This window comes from Somniosus microcephalus, chromosome 6, assembly GCF_052327205.1.
Source record: "Somniosus microcephalus isolate GS21.2 chromosome 6, FLI_Smic_1.0, whole genome shotgun sequence".
In the NCBI taxonomy this organism is placed as follows: domain Eukaryota; kingdom Metazoa; phylum Chordata; class Chondrichthyes; order Squaliformes; family Somniosidae; genus Somniosus; species Somniosus microcephalus.
In genome coordinates, this window is record NC_140992.1 from 60,602,421 (window position 1) to 60,619,665 (window position 17,245).

The 17,245-nt window shown below is 45.7% G+C and overlaps 1 protein-coding gene across 1 annotated transcript in view; it reads right to left on the reverse strand.

Moving 5' to 3' along the window:
* The window catches only part of pde6d (phosphodiesterase 6D, cGMP-specific, rod, delta), a 74,768-nt gene that overhangs the window by 45,463 nt on the left and 12,060 nt on the right, over window positions 1-17,245 (reverse strand). The window contains exon 2 of the mRNA XM_085990259.1: window positions 7,680-7,768. Coding sequence (XP_085846385.1) covers window positions 7,680-7,768 — 89 coding nt within the window. The remainder of the gene's footprint in view (window positions 1-7,679; window positions 7,769-17,245) is intronic.

Consider the following 17,245-nt stretch of genomic DNA (forward strand, 5'->3'; position numbering starts at 1 on the left):
ATGGGGATCCATTTACATACGAAATCCCCATAAGCCTAATGGGAATCACCCAAAAAATACATTTTTACAGCACTGAAATAAAAAAAAATTATTACATGTTTAAAATTAATTAAAATACAATTTAATTAAACACTTAAAACAAATTTAATTTTTTGAAAAATAAATTTAAACATTTTTCAACAGGCCAAAAATAACACAAATTTATTTTACAGGTTTTGAATGTTAAAATAATTTTAAAAATTGTATTTTAAAATTTATTTTCACCCTATGGGGGTAAAAGAAATCGTTATGCCTGCTTTTACCAGGAGTAAGAGTTTCATGGGTATTCGCATGGCAAATAGCCTAACTCTCCGCCAGCAATTGTCCATTTCTGGGGGATGCGGAGGATCTGTCAAGAAGATTCTTGACAGATACCAAGTTCCAGGTTTTCGCGCATGCGTAGACCCGGAACTTGCGACGCACTTATGGCCACGCGTACGCGGTCATAGGCCCGGAAAATCAGGGCCGTAATGATGGAGGGAAGGTCATTGATGAAGCAGCTGAAGATGGTTGGGCCTAGGACACTGCCCTGAGGAACTCCTGCAGCAACGTCCTTGGTGCTGAGATGATTGACCTCCAACGACCATCTTCCTTTGTGCTAGGTATGACTCCAGCCAGTGGAGAGTCGTTCCCCAGATTCCCATTGACTTCAATTTTACTAGGGCTCCTTGATGCCACACTCGGTCAAATGTTGCCTTGATGTCATGGGCACTCTCACCTCTGAAATTCAGCTCTTTTGTCCATGTTTGGACCAAAGCTGTAATGAGGTCTGGAGCCGAGTGGTCTTGGCAGAACCCAAACTGAGCATCGGTGAGCAGGTTATTGGTGAGTAAGTGCCGCTTGATGGCACTGTCGACGGCGCCTTCCATCACTTTGCTGATGCTTGAGAGTAGACTGATGGGGCGGTAATTGGCTAGATTGGATTTGTCCAGCTTTTTGTGGACAGGACATACCTCGGCGGTTTTCCACATTGTCGGGTAGATGCGAGTGTTGTAGCTGTACTGGAACAGCTTGGCTAGAGGCGCGGCTAGTTCTGGAGCAGAAGTCTTCAGCAAGACAGCCAAGATGTTGTCGGGGCCCATAACCTTTGCTGTATCCAGTGCACTCAGCCGTTTCTTGATATCACGTGGAGTGAATCGAATTGGCTGAAGACTGGCTTCTGTGATGGTGGGGACCTCGGGAGAAGGCCAGGATGAATCATCCACTCGGCACTTCTGGCTGAAGATGGTTGCAAATGCTTCAACCTTGTCTTTTGCATTCGCATCTGGGCTCTGCCATCGTTGAGGATGGGGATATTCATGGAGCCTCCTCCTGACAGTTGTTTAATTGTCCACCACCATTCACAACTGGATGTGGCAGGACTGCAGAGCTTTGATCTGATCCTTTGGTTGTGGGATCACTTAGCTCTGTCTAGATCATGCATGTAGTTCTGTTGTTTAGCATGCATGTAGTCCTGTGTTTCAGCTTCCCCAGGTTGGCACTTCATTTTTAGGTACGCCTGGTGCTGCTCTTGGCATGCTCTGCTACACTCCTCTTTGAACCAGGGTTGGTCACCTGGCTTGATGCTAATGGTAGAGTGGGGGATATGCTAGGCCATGAGGTTGCAGATTGTGGTGGAATACAATTCTGCTGCTGCTGATGGCCCACAACGCCTCATGGATGCCCAGTTTTGAGAAGCTAGATCTGTTCTGAATCCATCCCACTTAGCATGGTGGTAGTGCCACAACACACGATGGAGAGTGTCCTCAGTGTGAAGACGAGACTTCGTCTCTACAAGAACTGTGTGGTGATCACTGCTACCAACGCTGTCATGGACAGATGCATCTGCGACAGGTAGATTGGTAAGGACGAGGTCAAGTAGGTTTTTCCACTCGTGCTGGTTCTCTCACCACCTGCTGCAGGCCCAGGCTAGCAGGTATGTCCTTCAGAACTCGGCCAGCTCGGTCAGTAGTGGTGCTACCGAGCCATTCTTGGTGCTGGACATTGAAGTCCCCCACCCAAAGTATATTCTGTGCCCTTGCTACCCACAGTGCTTCTTCCAAGTGGCATTCAAAAGGAGGAGTACTGATTCATCAGCTGAGGGAGGGCAATAGGTGGTAATCAGCAAGAGGTTTCCTTGCCCATGTTTGTCCTGATGCCATGAGACTTCATGGGGTCCGGAGTCAATGTTGAGGACTCCCAGGGCCACTCCCTCCAGACTGTATACCACTGTGCCGCCACCTCTGGTGGGTCTTTCCTGCCAGTGGGACAGTACATACCCAGGGATGTTGATGGAAGAGTCTGGGACACTGGCTGAAAAGTATGATTCTGTTAGTATGACTATATCAGGCTGCTGCTTGACTAGTCTGTGGGACAGCTCTCCCAATTTTGGCACAAGCCCCCAGATGTTGGTGAGGAGGACTTTGCAGGGTCGACTGGACTGGGTGTGCCGTTGTCGTGTCCGAAGCCGGTGCAGAGGTTGATGCTGGGTGGTCCCTCCGGTTTAATTCTCATTATTGTTTCTTGTACCAGTTTGTTACAACCGAGTGGCTTGCTCGGCCATTTCAGAGGGCAGTTAAGAGTTAACTGCATTGCTATAATGCCCAAGACTTGTGACTCTGGTCCATAGGGATGGGGCTATGAGGACTCTCATAAAAACTGCCTGTTATGTTCTACACAAGATCTAGAGGAAAACAGTCCTCTCTGGAGTCAGTGACCTCTACCCAATACAACAGCAACTTGCATTTCTATAGTGGGGTCGATTTTCAGTGTGCCGTGAGGTGGGCTTTTAGACGTGCGAGGGGCTAAAATCCCGAATTCGGGTCCCGACACCATCCCGCCCAAAACCCGCCTCCATGTAAGTTTCAAAGGAGGTGGGTACCCGCCCCACACTGGGACCCGCTGACCCGAGGCGGGGATTAGTGCCAATTAACTGCCTGTTAACAGGCAGTTAACAGGCAGTTTTTAGCCTAATCCCTATTTTGAAGGGTGTCGTGTGGGATTCCCGACGGATCCAAACCACGCCAGGTTGGAGCGACGGGCCGTCGGGTTGAAGGACTTGGAGGGGTCGAGATGTTGGTGCTCAGGTGAGTGATGGGTGCATGAGTGCAAAGGTAAGTGTGTTTGGTGTGTCTAAAGTGTGTAACGATGTTTAAATTACCTGTACTTACCTTTACAGCCTTCCTTCCTCTAGGCTTCGGGAGTCCATCATTCAGCCGGCACAGAAAGCAGAATGGCTGCGATCTGTCAAAAGTGACAGCCTGCAGCTTTCAGTGCCAGTGAGATTTCTAACCGAGTCTGCGTAGAAGGACTCAGGTTAGAAGTAAGACTGTCAGTGTTTGACAGCTTCAAACAGCTGTGAAACACTGATATTTCATCTGTCAACACGTCTTGACAGATGAAATTTCAGTCTGTGACGTCACCTGTTGCCGGGTGGCCCTTAATTGGCCTGCCGAGCCCGCTGGGCAGGCTCAACAAGGTCAATCAAGTGAAAATCGTGTGGATTGGCCGCATCTCGATGGAGGCGGGACTACAACCCGAAAGTTGTAGTCCCGCCTCCTCCCCGACTTCTGAATAAAAATCCAGCCCAAGTGTCTTTAACACAGAAAAAAGTCCCAAGGCTCTTCACAGAAGCATAATCAGTTAAAATCAACAATGAGCCAAAGAAGGAGTATTAGGAAGGATGACTAAAAGCTTGGGAGAAAGAGGTGGGTTTTAAGAAAGGCCTTAAAGGAAAAGAAGGTAGAGAAGCATAGAGGTGTATGAAATTTTAGAGCTTAGGGCCTAGACAGCAGAAGGTACAGTCACCAATGGTGGGAGAAGGGATTTTGGGATGCACAAGAGGCCAGAGTTGGAGGAATGCAGAGTTCTGAGAGGATTATAGGGCTGGAGAAGGTAACGGAGATATGGAGGGGTAAAGCCATGAAGGATTTTGAACACAAGGATGAGAATTTTAAATCTAAGGTATTGAGGCACCCGGAGCTGATGTAACCCTAACTCTGATGCAGTTTTGGTCTCCTCACAGGTTGGGTGATATTGAGGCTTTGGAAAGGGTGCAGAGGAGGGCCACTAGACTAATTACTAGTTTAAAGTACCTTAGTTATCAAGATATAGGCAAAAAGAGTTGGGACTTTACACTTTAGAGAAATGTAGACTTAGGGGTGATCTGATTGCGGTTTATAAGATAATGAAGGGAATAGATTGTGTTCCAGTTGACAAGTTTGTTCCAATTAAATGGGTTAGGGAGGACCAGGGGTCACAAATCTCAGTTGTACAAGGCCAGATCTAGGTTAGATGTCAGGAGGTGGTTCTTTTCCCAGAGAATAGTGGGCCTCTGGAACAGGCTGCCATCTCGTGCGGTGGATGCTGATTTGCTGAATTCCTTCAAGCGAGAGCTGGACCTGTTTCTGGCTGGGGCAGAGATCACCCCTAACAGGAGGTAGGTACTGCAGGGAATTCAGGGACAGAGTGAGCTCTTGGACTAGTTTTGATCGCCTAGGTGGGTCGGAGAGGAATTTCCCAGATTTTCCCCTCAAATTGGCCCGAGTTTTAATCTTTTTTTCGCCTCTCCCAGATCACATGGTTTCGGGTGGGGTGGAAAGTATATATTGTGATACACAAGGTATCATAATTGTGTGGGGATGCTCGATGGACCAGAGGGTCTTTACCTGTCTGTATTCGTATATAGATCAGCGAGCATAGGAATAATGGTTGAGTGAGACTTGGTGCAGGATAGGATACGGACAGTGGAGTTTTGGATGAGTTAAAAGTTCTGGATGGTGCAGATTTGGAAGCTGAGCAATTCCTGCATTAAATGTTTGTGTGCATTCAGAACTTGGTTTAGGAATTTGTCACCGGGTGGTGGAGGTGAAGAGAAAGGAGTCCTGTTCCAAATCATCTGTAGGTAAATAGAGATGATCAGAGTGGACCCTTGGCTGTCCTGGTTGTGCGGTTTCAGCCTGTAGCATTACAGCTCGCATCATGGCTCTCATTACAGTAAATCAATGATCATCAATCATGAATTTACCATACAGCGAGCTCTGTGCTTCCTGAGCATTTTATCTGGGAAATATTGTGATATTCTCCTGTATCCTCATATTCTCCTCCCCAAAAGGAACCTGTGGGTGTCATACAAGGAAATGTTCCCAGTGAAGATGGTGCAAATATTGACCATATGTATGAAAGTAGACATTACTTATTCATTGCTCCAGAGAAGGTTATATGGTGCTTGGACCTCTAAGCATAGGGGCAATCTGCTGGATGGAAGTTCCATGTTACTGGACTGATAGTTATCTCCTTGGAGGGATAGGCTGTAATTTGCCCTTGATTTATATAGCATTCATCAATAGCTGTTACAGATCATTTTTTAGTTTCAGCACTAACTCAGTGCCATTCAAAGTCAGTGAATCCCAGCATTGACTGAAGTTATCAAGTCCATGGTATCAATCAGTGATACTGTGTGTTCAGCATGCCTGACTGTGTATGACCAGATTTCGAAGGCTTACTGTGCTTGCCTGTCTTTCTTTAAATAATGAGGTGGAGAGGGTCAGCAGCTTCAAATTCCTGGGTGTATTCATTACGGAGGACTTAACGTGGCCACATCACATCGACGTCGTAACGAAGAAGGCATGCCAACGCCTGTTCTTCCTCAGGAGACTGAAGAAATTTGGAATGGCCCCCCAGATTCTCACCAACTTCTACCGGTGCACCATCGAGAGTATCCTGTGGGGCTGCATCACTACCTGGTATGGCAACTGCACCGCCACAGACCGCAAGGCTCTACAGATGGTGGTGAAAGCTGCACAACATACTATAGGAATTAAACTACCTGCTGTCCAGGATATCTACCCCGAGAGGTGCTGGGGGAAGGCCCTGAGAATCATTAAAGACGCGAGCCACCCCAGCCACAACCTCTTCGCCCTGCTCCCGTCCGGTAAGAGATACCAAAGCATATGGTCTCGTACCAGCAGGTTTCGAAATAGCTTCTACCCCCAGGCCATAAGGCTCATGAACGTATAATTTATTATTATTTATTACTGTTGTTTTATTTATTATTACTGTATTTCTATTATTTTTATCATTGTTATGCCATATTTATTCCAATGTTGGGAGGACTCGTAAAAATCAACATTTCATTGTGCAGTACACACGTCTGCTGCATATATGACAAATAAAATTGAATTGAATTGAATAATGTGGGAAACGAAGTAGAGACGTTCTTTATGGATTAATTTTATAAACCTGAGGCAAATCTGGCAAGCTGCAGTATTATGTTTAGGCAACCAGCATTTTATGCAACGATTGAGAGTCAGCGATTTCTGCACAATATTTAAAGCCGTTTGCAGGCTGTTTGCGGAATATGGGCTCTGATATTTACTGGGATGGGGTTTTGGTAGGGAAATCTGGAAGTCGCCAGTTTCCCCAAACGTCATGGAGTTTTAACTCCACAGCTGCATGTTTTTTTAAAAAAAAGATTCCCTGCCCGGAAGCCAGCCTGATTGACAGGCTTGGCTGCCTGTTGGGCAGGGAACGCTCCAGGAAAGGCCGCAGCCCAAGAGCAGACAAGTAATTACAGGTCAGCTTGTTTGGTCTGGAAGAAACTGTCCTCCTGGCCCACAAGCAGTGCTGTGATGGGACTTACCTGATGGATCCAGCCCTTCTCGCCTCCTTTTACCTGCCGGGTTTCCCGAGGCCCAGCCAACATGGTTTAAAAACAGAAACCCTATTAAAATGATGGCACACAGCCTCTTTAAAAAGGTTTCAATGACCGACCCGCCTGCCGAAAGCGGGTTGGTCACCAGCCCCTCGTCCCGCCTCCGTTAAAACTGGACGTGGGCAGGTTCGAGGCGAGTTGGGTTCCTGTTTCAGATTTTTAAGATTTTAACTTCCCATCCAACCCAAACCCACCTGGTTTTGAGGGTTAAAATTACCCCCATAGTCTCTCACTCAAGTGACTTCAACAAGAGAAAGACAACAAAAGTTAGTAATACGGGGAAGGTTAATGCGAGAGAAAGAGCAGTCATAACATCAAAAAAACTATCTGGTTCACTAATGTCCTTTAGGGAAGGAAGCCTGCTGTCCTTACTTGGTCTGGCCTATATGTGACTCCAGACCTACAGCAATGTGGTTGACTATTAACTGCCCTCTGAAATGGCCTAGCAAGCCACTTATTCAAGAAGGCGACTCACCACCATCCTCTCAAGGGCAATTAGGGATAGGAAATAAATACTGGCCTTGCTGGCAACGTTCACATCCCGTGAAGGAATTAAAAAATCAACTATTTATTTGCATGCTCACCTTTTCTAGAGCGTTTGGAGGATAATAGATGGAAAATGAGAAACAACTTGTGAAAAATGTGAGAAGCAGAATGTAAAAGATGGCAAAAGCAGCACTAGTTTAAAAACCTGTTTCTACCACAAATATGAGCCAAACTTAAACACATGGAGGGTATACACAGAGAGCTTGTTGAATCTGATTTTTACATGAGTAATTAAGATTGAGTAACACACATCTTAACTTGTTTAAGATGTTGTCTTAAGTAGTCTAAAATTAAATCCAATGGGAACCCACCACATTTCTGATTTCTATCATGGCCTAGATTTTCCAATTGCAACACCAACAGTAACCCATTGGCCTGTTTACGAAACATATGATTACAGTACCTTCATGTTCCACTCCTGGTAATGAGAGATCTTCCGTGCCCTGCCACAAAACTTTTCCTGTCTCTGCATCGCGCAGATTCATCCAGTTACTGAAGAATGGATTTGTTAAGTAAATAATAATAATTGGGTATATCAAGCATATGATTTTTCTTTGAAAAAAATCATTAGCACTGTTCTTGTAGCAAACTACTTATGGTACAGTAGCAGCATTTTCCAAGGTGTTTCAAATTGTTATTAACATAATAGTTTAAGAACTAAAGTCTAATCCCAAAAAGGCACATCAAAACAAAAACCACTATTTATCCACACATCACCACTTCAACACAAGTACACATTTGTACTCACAGGTTTACAAGTTTTACTCTAATTATTTTTGCACAAAAAAGTTTGAATATTAATGCACCTCACCGAAGTGTCTAGTGAAACAAAATATCACAGAGAACTTCAGTAGTTAAAATTGGTTCAAATGAAAAGAAAAAGACGTGTTTATTTAGCATGTTCACTTCACATACAATGAACTACTTTCAAGTGCAGCAACTGCTGTTATGTAGGAAAGCACAGCAGCCCAACTGCACACAGCAAGATCCTATGAATGGTCATGAGATGAATAACTAGATGTTCTGTTTTTGGCAGTGTTGGTTGAGGGAGGTGGAGTTGTATTCTAACTTTTGAAAGATAGACTATTTCAATGTTTTTTGAATCACTTCTGGTTCTTTAAAGTTCACAAATTGTAATATTTCTTTGGAAAAGCCATTTTTCATATTTTTAACATGACTCAGCAACATTAAAAATAACTACTTAAAAACAAAACAAAATATTTAGTGCAGTCTCAAAACATAATCAAAAGGTCACGTTTATGTGCCCTTGGAAGGAGGAATCATGAAGGCATTATCCCTGTTATGATAGCACCATCAAAACCAACTTAAAAAAGGTCCTGAGGGGTATTTTGGTGGAAGGGTGAGAACAGGTGCTAAATGGGTACTGCGCTAACAAGAAACGCCTGTTTGAAAGTCTGGATTTAGCACTTAATTTTGGGGCTAAATGATGATTACCAGGATTTAAAACGTACCTGCAGGCGCTAAAACAGACACCTGCACATTTAGCACTCGAGCGCTGATGAGAAGCAATTTTCCTGGAACGGTATATGTAGCCCCCACACACCCACTTTCACTGAAGGTGTGGAGTGTGCTGGCTGGCAGACAAGTGACCATTGCAGGATGTCTCAGGGACCCAGAAAGAGGACGCACAGGTCCTGGAAGTCCTGGTGGAGGATGGGGGGGGGGGGATGTCCTGTACACACAGGAGGAGAAAGGAGGCCACAGAGGCAGCTAATGTGGCGCACGTGGGAGATCGCCCGGGAGGTGACAGCCAGGAGCCCTGGCCCCAGGACAAGAAATTTGACGACTTGACACAACAGGTCAAGGTAAGATCCTATCTCACAAACACGCTGCTCAATAACTGTACCACCACCAGCATCACAACCTCAACACACTTCATCCACCATCTAACTACAGTGACCTGCACACACCCCACACTAATGCATCCTAGTGACCTGCACACACCCCACACTAATGCATCCTTCACAAGCACTACTCACACCTCAGACACATCTCACAGCTTTTCAACCATGTGAGGCATCACACACACACAAACACACCTGTCAATACACTCCTTCACAATCACCACTCTTTCTATTCCAGGTCAAGATAATACATAACAGGCGGCAGCAGGACCTGACCGGGGAGGGGAAGCATGCTTGCATGAGATCACTCCACTTGAGGAGGCAGCGCTGGCCGTAATCGGGAGGGGAGTGGGAGACGCCGTGTCCAGAGGTAGAGCAGGGGGCATATCGCCTAGAGGTATGTGGCCATTCCAGCTTCCCTACAGATCCACAACTATTCCTGATCCCTAATCCCCCAAACCTATCCTCACTCTCAAACTCCACATCCTCCTATAGTGGCCAGACGCGCTGCACCCTAACCATTATTATAGCTATAATTGCAGGCTCCCAGGAGCAAGATCCAGCTCGCCCCGCTGCGGTAGTGAAGAGAAGCAAAAGCCACCTCGTCCCCTGGATGAAGAGGAGGAGTGCGAGGAAGAATGCACTGCTGTTGCAAGCACCAGCTCAGAGACCGGCACCACACGTAACTTAGAGGCCAGGTTAGAAGAGGGATTGTCACAGTGGCAGGCATCAGGCACTAGTGGGTAGCAGCCACGCCGGGTGGAAGGGGCACCACAGGTTCCACCTTACGGGGGGTGGGGGCTAAGTTCGCATAATAGTTCTGCTGTAGAGGAGTCAAATGAGGATCTCACAGGGGCAAGCTTCAGATGGGTCTGACATACCAAATGCTTGGTGCAATGAAGAGCCTACCTGAAAGCTTACGGGTCGTGGCTAGGGGGATGGAGGAGTCCGCATCCACCATGGTCCGTGGCTTGACGCAGAGCCTGGAACCCATCCTCTCCAGCGTGGAGAGGCTAGCCAATTCCAGCCACCAACGTGTGGAGTCCGACATCATGCAGTGTCTGATGACCGAGGTCGCAGTTTCCACTGCAGGCATTGCATATTCCATGGAACGGCAAAGTGCTGCAATGGAAGCGCAGGCAGCTGCCATGCTAGCTCTGGGCTCCTCAGTTGAAAAGGTTTTGCAGAGTGTCTCCGATGCCCTCCAGCAGATCACTGGGCTGGCTGAACAAAGGCCCCCGAGGTAGTGGCATGGGAATCATGGAGCAGCAACCTACTGGCCTCTCTCCGGATGCCAACATTACTGCTCCCTCCCCCGCCACTCCACCATTGCCCTTGCAGTTGCCTGTCAGTCAGGCAGCCCAGACTGCTCAAGCCTGTGCTGAGATGTTGCAGTCCGAGGCGGGGCCATCACAGCCCACAGCCTCTCAACAGTGTCGCAGGAGAACATGCTGCCCTCTTCAGAATCTCAGCAGCCATGCACCTCACATGTTGCTGCCACTGGGGCTGCACTTCATAGAAGCACCAGAGTAGGCAAGCGCATTTTTAGGATAGCTACTAAGGGTAAGTACCAGGGTGAATAGTTCAATGTTATAAAAACAGAAAATGCTGGAAATACTCAGCAGGTCAGGCAGCATCTGTGGAGAGAGAAACTTTTGCAGTTTAATATGTTAGTTGTGTCATGTTTCCACTGTTTGCTTTTGCTGTAGATAAAGATTGAATATGGTAATTGGGTAGTAGTGGAATTGGTGGTCTTTTTTATTGTGGTCTTTATTTATGGGGAAGAGCTTGGAAAGATTGAGTGCAGATGATGGATTTTGTGATGGATCCTCAGTCGTGGAAGGTAAAGCATGTGGCAACAGTGCTCCAGAGTCTGATGGTGGAGGACGTCTCTCAAAAGCACACTTCAATTAGATGGCGGCGAGCGTGCATCCCAGGTGCACTCAGAGCATGTAAACCTCTGCTTGAGGACCCCAATGGTTTGCTCAATTATATTCCTGGTGGTTGATTGGCTCTCATTGTATAAGTGCTAAGCTGGTGTCTGGGGGTGTCTCACGGGAGTCATGAGCCATGGCATCAGAGGGTATCCTTTGTCACCTAGTGGTCAGCCATGCACATTGCGTTGCGGCGCAAAGATCTGCAGGATGGATGACTGTCTCATTATAAAGACATCATAGCAGCTCCCTGGATAGCAGGCATTCACCTGCATGATGCGCTGCCGGTGGTCACACACAAGCTGCACATTGAGGGAATGGAATCCCTTCTTGTTCCTGAACACCTCGGGGTTTAAAAGAGGGGCTCGCATGGCCACATGTGTACAGTCAATGTCTCTCTGGACCATGGGGAATCCCGCAATCCTGCCGAATCCTATAGCTCTCTGCCTCTGGTCTTCTCTGGCAATAGGGTATAGTCACTCCTCAGAGCCCCAACAATCTCCCTTAGGAAGAAGTGCACAGAGGATTGTGATATGTGAATTATATCACCTGCGGCAGCTTGGAAGGTATCAGTAGCATAAAAATTAAGTGCTACTGTGACCCTGACTGCCACAGACAATGCGTTCCTGGCTGTGCTGCGAGGTCCGAGTCTTTGTTCCACGAGACCACAGATCTCTGTGACGACCTCCTTGGTAAAGTGCAGCCTCCTCATGCACTTGTCTTGGTTCATGTGAATGTAGGAGTGGTGCTCTCTGAAAACCCTGGGTGGATAGGGCCACCTGCTGAGAGCCCTCCTCTCCCTCTCTTCTGCATTAGCTGGTGCACCTCTGCCTGGTCTCATCTCCTCCTATTCCTCGAGCAGACCAAGGGGGACCCTTAGCAAGATGCTCATGATCAAGCACTCCTTTTTGCCTGGTAACTCCTATAAGGAGTGCAGTAAGGTAGAGTAGCACAGCACTCTTTTTAGGTGAAGTCCTGAGAGAATTTCCAGGAAAAATATTGATAGAGTGTTGGCTATTCTTGACAAAGTGTCCTAGAAAGTCTCCCGATGTGTCGCAAAAGTCCTCTTCAAACGTAGCGTAGTCAGTCGATCTCCAGCAGTAAGTGAATCCTCAGTAACGACTTGTTCACTCCTGTTCAGCTGGTCACTGTTAGGAGCAGCGTTCCCTTTAAGCTGCGCAGCCATGTGGCCGCGCAACGCTCTGCAGCTCCCATGCAGCCGGCCCACTGGCTTTTAAATAGGAAAAACTACACACGCGTGGTATTTCGAATGGGCCACGCAGCCCCTTAAAGGGGACGCGTACGCAAAAAAAATTAAAGGGAACATTGGTTAGAAGAGGTCGTTAATTGAAGCGCTACCCACCAAAATGTCGTGCAGCCTCTTTAATGAGAACTAGCAGACAATTTCATTGTCACTCAGCCCCTTAACGATCCTCCAGGCGGCCATTCCTAGCGTGTGCTTCAACTCCTTTACCAAGATGGGGTCCTGTGCTAAACCGGCTTTGCAGCTCAAGACCTCATCTTGGCCACTTCAGGGGAAAATAGCCCACCCACCCCATGTCCCCATTGGTAACAGCACGAGACAGAGACAGGGAAAAACACTTTTCAAGTGAAATGAGCTCAAGTGACTGGATTTCTTTTACCTTGCATAACAGACATTGCTTCTATTAATAGACTTTCTTTATCTGTTCAGCACGGCCTAGGATTCCAGTGAGAAGATAATGAGGAAATTGAACAGCAGATTTAAAACAGAATTTGCCTAAAATAGAATGCTAGGGGATATTGAATTTTAATCTATTAACTACTACATTTATTTTCAGGATTAAGAGGAAACAATAACTCACAAGTCATGAAGATAGAAATATTCCACGTAGGGATCATATTTTAGAGTAAAGTAGAAAAGAGAAGCTGCAAATGTTAAATATGACATAAAAACAGAAAATGCTGTAAATACACAGCAGGTCACCTAGGATCTGTAAAGAACCAGGCAGATTATGATGTTTCAGGCATGTACCCTTCATCAGAACTGAAAGAACACTGAACATCTTTCAGTCTTTAGTTCTAATGAAGGGTACACACCCAAAACTACATAACCTGCCTTCTCTCCTCCATCCTGGTCTAATTAATCTTGCCTTGTAACCCTGCTTCACCTCAAGACTGCAGTCTGGACTCCTCATGTGCAACGTCACAGGAGATCAAGCTTTAACTTAATAAAGTGTCCCAAAATGTTTCACGTAGGTGAAAGTAGAGATGAATGAGATTGAAGAGATAGGGAGGTACAAGACCATGGAGGAACATGTAAAGGAGACAAGGATTTTGAGATTACTTACAATAACCTCCTTCTCCATCCCAAGACAATGAGTTTCTATTTTTTTTAAAGTGTAGACTAAAATGAAATCACCATCCATGAAAATGTTAAATGCTTCAAAGTTATTTGTGCTAAAGATATATTCCACAATATATACATATCAACTCTAGACTAACTACCAGCAATCTCCAGTTTTAAACTGCAGCTGCATACAACAAAGGAAATGTAGTGCAAGCACTTTTTTGATTTCACAAAACATTAGTTTCCGACATTCTCTGGTACTCACCATCTCCAGCAGCTGCTGGCAATTCCGTGCACCATCTGGACATGCAGTACCAGCAGATCCTGTCAGAAAGTTTCCATTATCACACAAGCTCAAATTAAGATAACTGATTGTATCTCTTCTATAAACTAATGACCTGATTTAAACATAAAACAGAACTCTTAGTTAACCATTTCCTATCTTTTTATAATTTATTAATTCTGATCAGGTAACACTGATTGAACAAATCACTGACCATTTCTTTTTAAGTTCCTTAAAATATTGGAATACTTGAATGAATTGATTTACAGAGAATCGAGAAGGTGTATATTCCAGTTTCCAAAAGAACGCAAGTAAATTAAATTATTAAATACTTGCAGAAGATGTAGGTTTCAAATGGAACATCAAATATAAGGACACTTTGCTAGTAATATTATGATATATTCCCCTCAAGGTTCCCCCTGCTCTTTCCCTGAACCTGCATCTTCCAAATTTCTCTATCTTCATTCATGCCTTCTCTGAGCTCATCTTGGCCATGAAACCCACCTCCTGCTCTCTTGCCCCTGTTCCCACTGAACTGCTGACCACCCAACTTCTCTTCCTGGCCCCCATGCTAGTTGACATTGTAAACAGTTTGTTTTCAAGTACTGTCGCCTTCCCTTTCAAAACTGCCGTAATCGCTCTGCTCAAAAAACCCACCCTCAACCCCTCTGTCCTTGCAAACTACCGCTTCATCTCTAACCTCCCTTTCCTCTACAAAGTCCTCGAACATGTTGTCATCGTCTCCCAAATCTATGCCCATCTTTCCTGCAACTCCATGTCTAAACCTCTAAAGTCAGGCTTGTGCCCCACCACATGACTGAAACACAAACGTAATTCTCTGTGACTGTGACCATGATGCAATATCCCTCCTTATCCTGCTAGACCTCTATGCAGCCTTCAAAATGGTTGATCACACCATCCTCCTTCAATGCCTCGCTTCTGCTGTCCAGCTTAGTGGGACTGCCTCGCTTGGTTCCACTTTTATCTATTCAATTGTGGCAGAGAATCTCCGTCAATGGCTTCTCTTCCCACACCTTTACCTCTGGAGTCTCCCAGGATATATCCTTGGCCCACTTCTATTCCGGAACTATATGCTGCCTCTCAGCAGCAGCTGACGACACCCAGCTCCACCTCTCCACCATTTCTCTTGACCCCTGCACTGCCTTCGTATTGTCACCCTGCTTGTCATTTAAACTTGGGTGAGCCACAAGTTCCATCAGTTAAGCATTGGAAAGACTGAAGCCATTTTTGCTCCCCCCTCCCACCCTTACAACCTCCATTCCCTTGCCACTGATTCCATCTGTCCCAGGCAGAACCAACCTCATCATCCTATCTGACTCCGAGCTGACCTACTGACCCTATATCCGCTCCTTCACAAAGATTGCCTACTTTCACCTCAGTAACATTGCCCGTCTCCACCTCACCTCAGCCTGATTTTGTCATTCATACTTCTTTCACATCCAGACTTAATTATTCCAATGTTCTCCTGGGCACCCTCTCATCATCAATCCTGCATAAACTTAAGCTCATCCAAAAATCTGCTGCCGATATCCTAACCTGCACGAAGTCCTGCTGACCCTTCATCCCTGTGCTCACTGATCTACATTGGCACCTGGTCCACCAACACTTTCATTTAAAAAATGTTATCCTTGTGTTCAAATCCTTTCATGGCCTTTGCACTGCCCTATCTCAATCTTCCTCCAAGATTACATTCCTCCAACTATGGCCTCTACACATCCTCCACTCCCTTTGCCCCACCAATGCACTTTGGAATTATGCTTTTTAATTAATTCAAATCTCATATTCAATAAATCACAACTAGGTAACTATGAAATGCAAACAAAAATCAATAAATAAAGCACAGCAGAACCTAAGTCCAGCAAATTGCTTAAACTTTTTACATCTGCTATTTTTTTCCCGTTAGCCAATCTCAGGAAAGAAATACAATTCATATCACAATAACATAAAAATATTTGCAAAAGGAACAAAAATCCATAAAGTCACCCAACTTCTGTCAGAAATCATCTGTTAAACTTTCCCCTGAGGCCAAATCTCTGTCAGGCACCTAGAGTTCAAGAATCATTCTAACAGTGGTGTCTATGCTCTTGGTGAGACCACTTTACAGTCACATTTCGGCTCCAAGCAACACAGGGAAAGTCCACTATGATTTGAAAAGCAAGCCTGTGCTCACCCACCTGACTCCTGCGCTGCTGCTATTTGACTGTACTACCCACTTGAGTCTTTGCAGGCGGCCCACCTGCTGCTGTGGTCTTACTTCTGAGGTGTTCCCAGCCCACCTCCAACCTATTCCGGACTTCTCAAACGTCTTTTGAGCAGAGTTGGGCTTTCACACACAAAATGCTTTTTCTATATTTGCCCCTCCCAGTAATCAGTGACCCTGGGACCTCCCTTTCAGTCCTCCCAGACCTCAAGAGCCCTTTGCCTAATGCGCTCAGACCACACATTCCCCCATCACCCCAGTGGTGCCAGACCCCATCAGCACCACAGTGCTGGCCCATAGCTCGTCTAAGTGCTCACAGAACTCAGGATCTTTATCCCACACAGTGCTACCATACCTTGGACGTTCATCTTCACTGATGTGATATCTCGGAAACCTTCAGTACCCGTGGATTCCAGGACTCCAATCCAGTTCTCCCAACCCCTGGGATACCCCACTCTGGCATTCTCAGACCCTGGTCTTCCTTAGCAATATTAGACCATGCCCCCCCCTTAAGTGTTACCAGATGCCAGAACCCCTGCTCCAGTTCTGATATATTCTTGGACTCCCTCAATGCTCCACACCCTGGCAAACTTCCCAGTGCTATCGAACACTGGGACCCTTCATTCACACTGCTGATCCTGGTACCTCTCCCCAGTGCTCCCAGAACCTATTTAGACCACTTCAGGGGATACCTGAGAAAAGCCTTGTCTAGACAGGAGACTTCCCATGAGCAATATCACAGACATGAATGGGTGTATGTGTATTTAATATATATTGGCTCAATTGGAAGTATTCTCATCCAAGTCAGAAACTTCACTTCAGGACCCGAGCACAATCTAAGCTGATATTTCAATGAAGTACCGAGGGTGTGCTGCACTGCCAGAAATTCTTTCTTTCAGATGGGATGTTAAACCAAGGCCCTGTCTGAGCATTAAAGTGGATGTAAAAGATCCGGGGCAATATTTGAAGAGCAGAGGGTTCTTCTGGTCTCTTGGCCAACATTCCTTTCTTAACGAAAACCACCAAGAACAGATCAAGTGGTCATTCATTTAATTTCATTTGATGTTTGTGGAAACTTGCTGTGCACAAAGAATGGCTGTTTGACTGCATAACAGTGACTACATTCTAAAAATAAGTGATTGGCTGTAAGGCATTTGGGGATGTCCCATAAAGGCAGTATATAATTGCAAGTTCTTTCTTTTCTACATTAAGATCACAATTTTCTAACCTAAAACTTGGCTAAACATCTACAAAATGTTTACTTTTACATTTCTTTCATGCCTATCATATAAATCCAACGAGGAAACCTGGAGTCCATTACTGGAGTGTCATGTGCA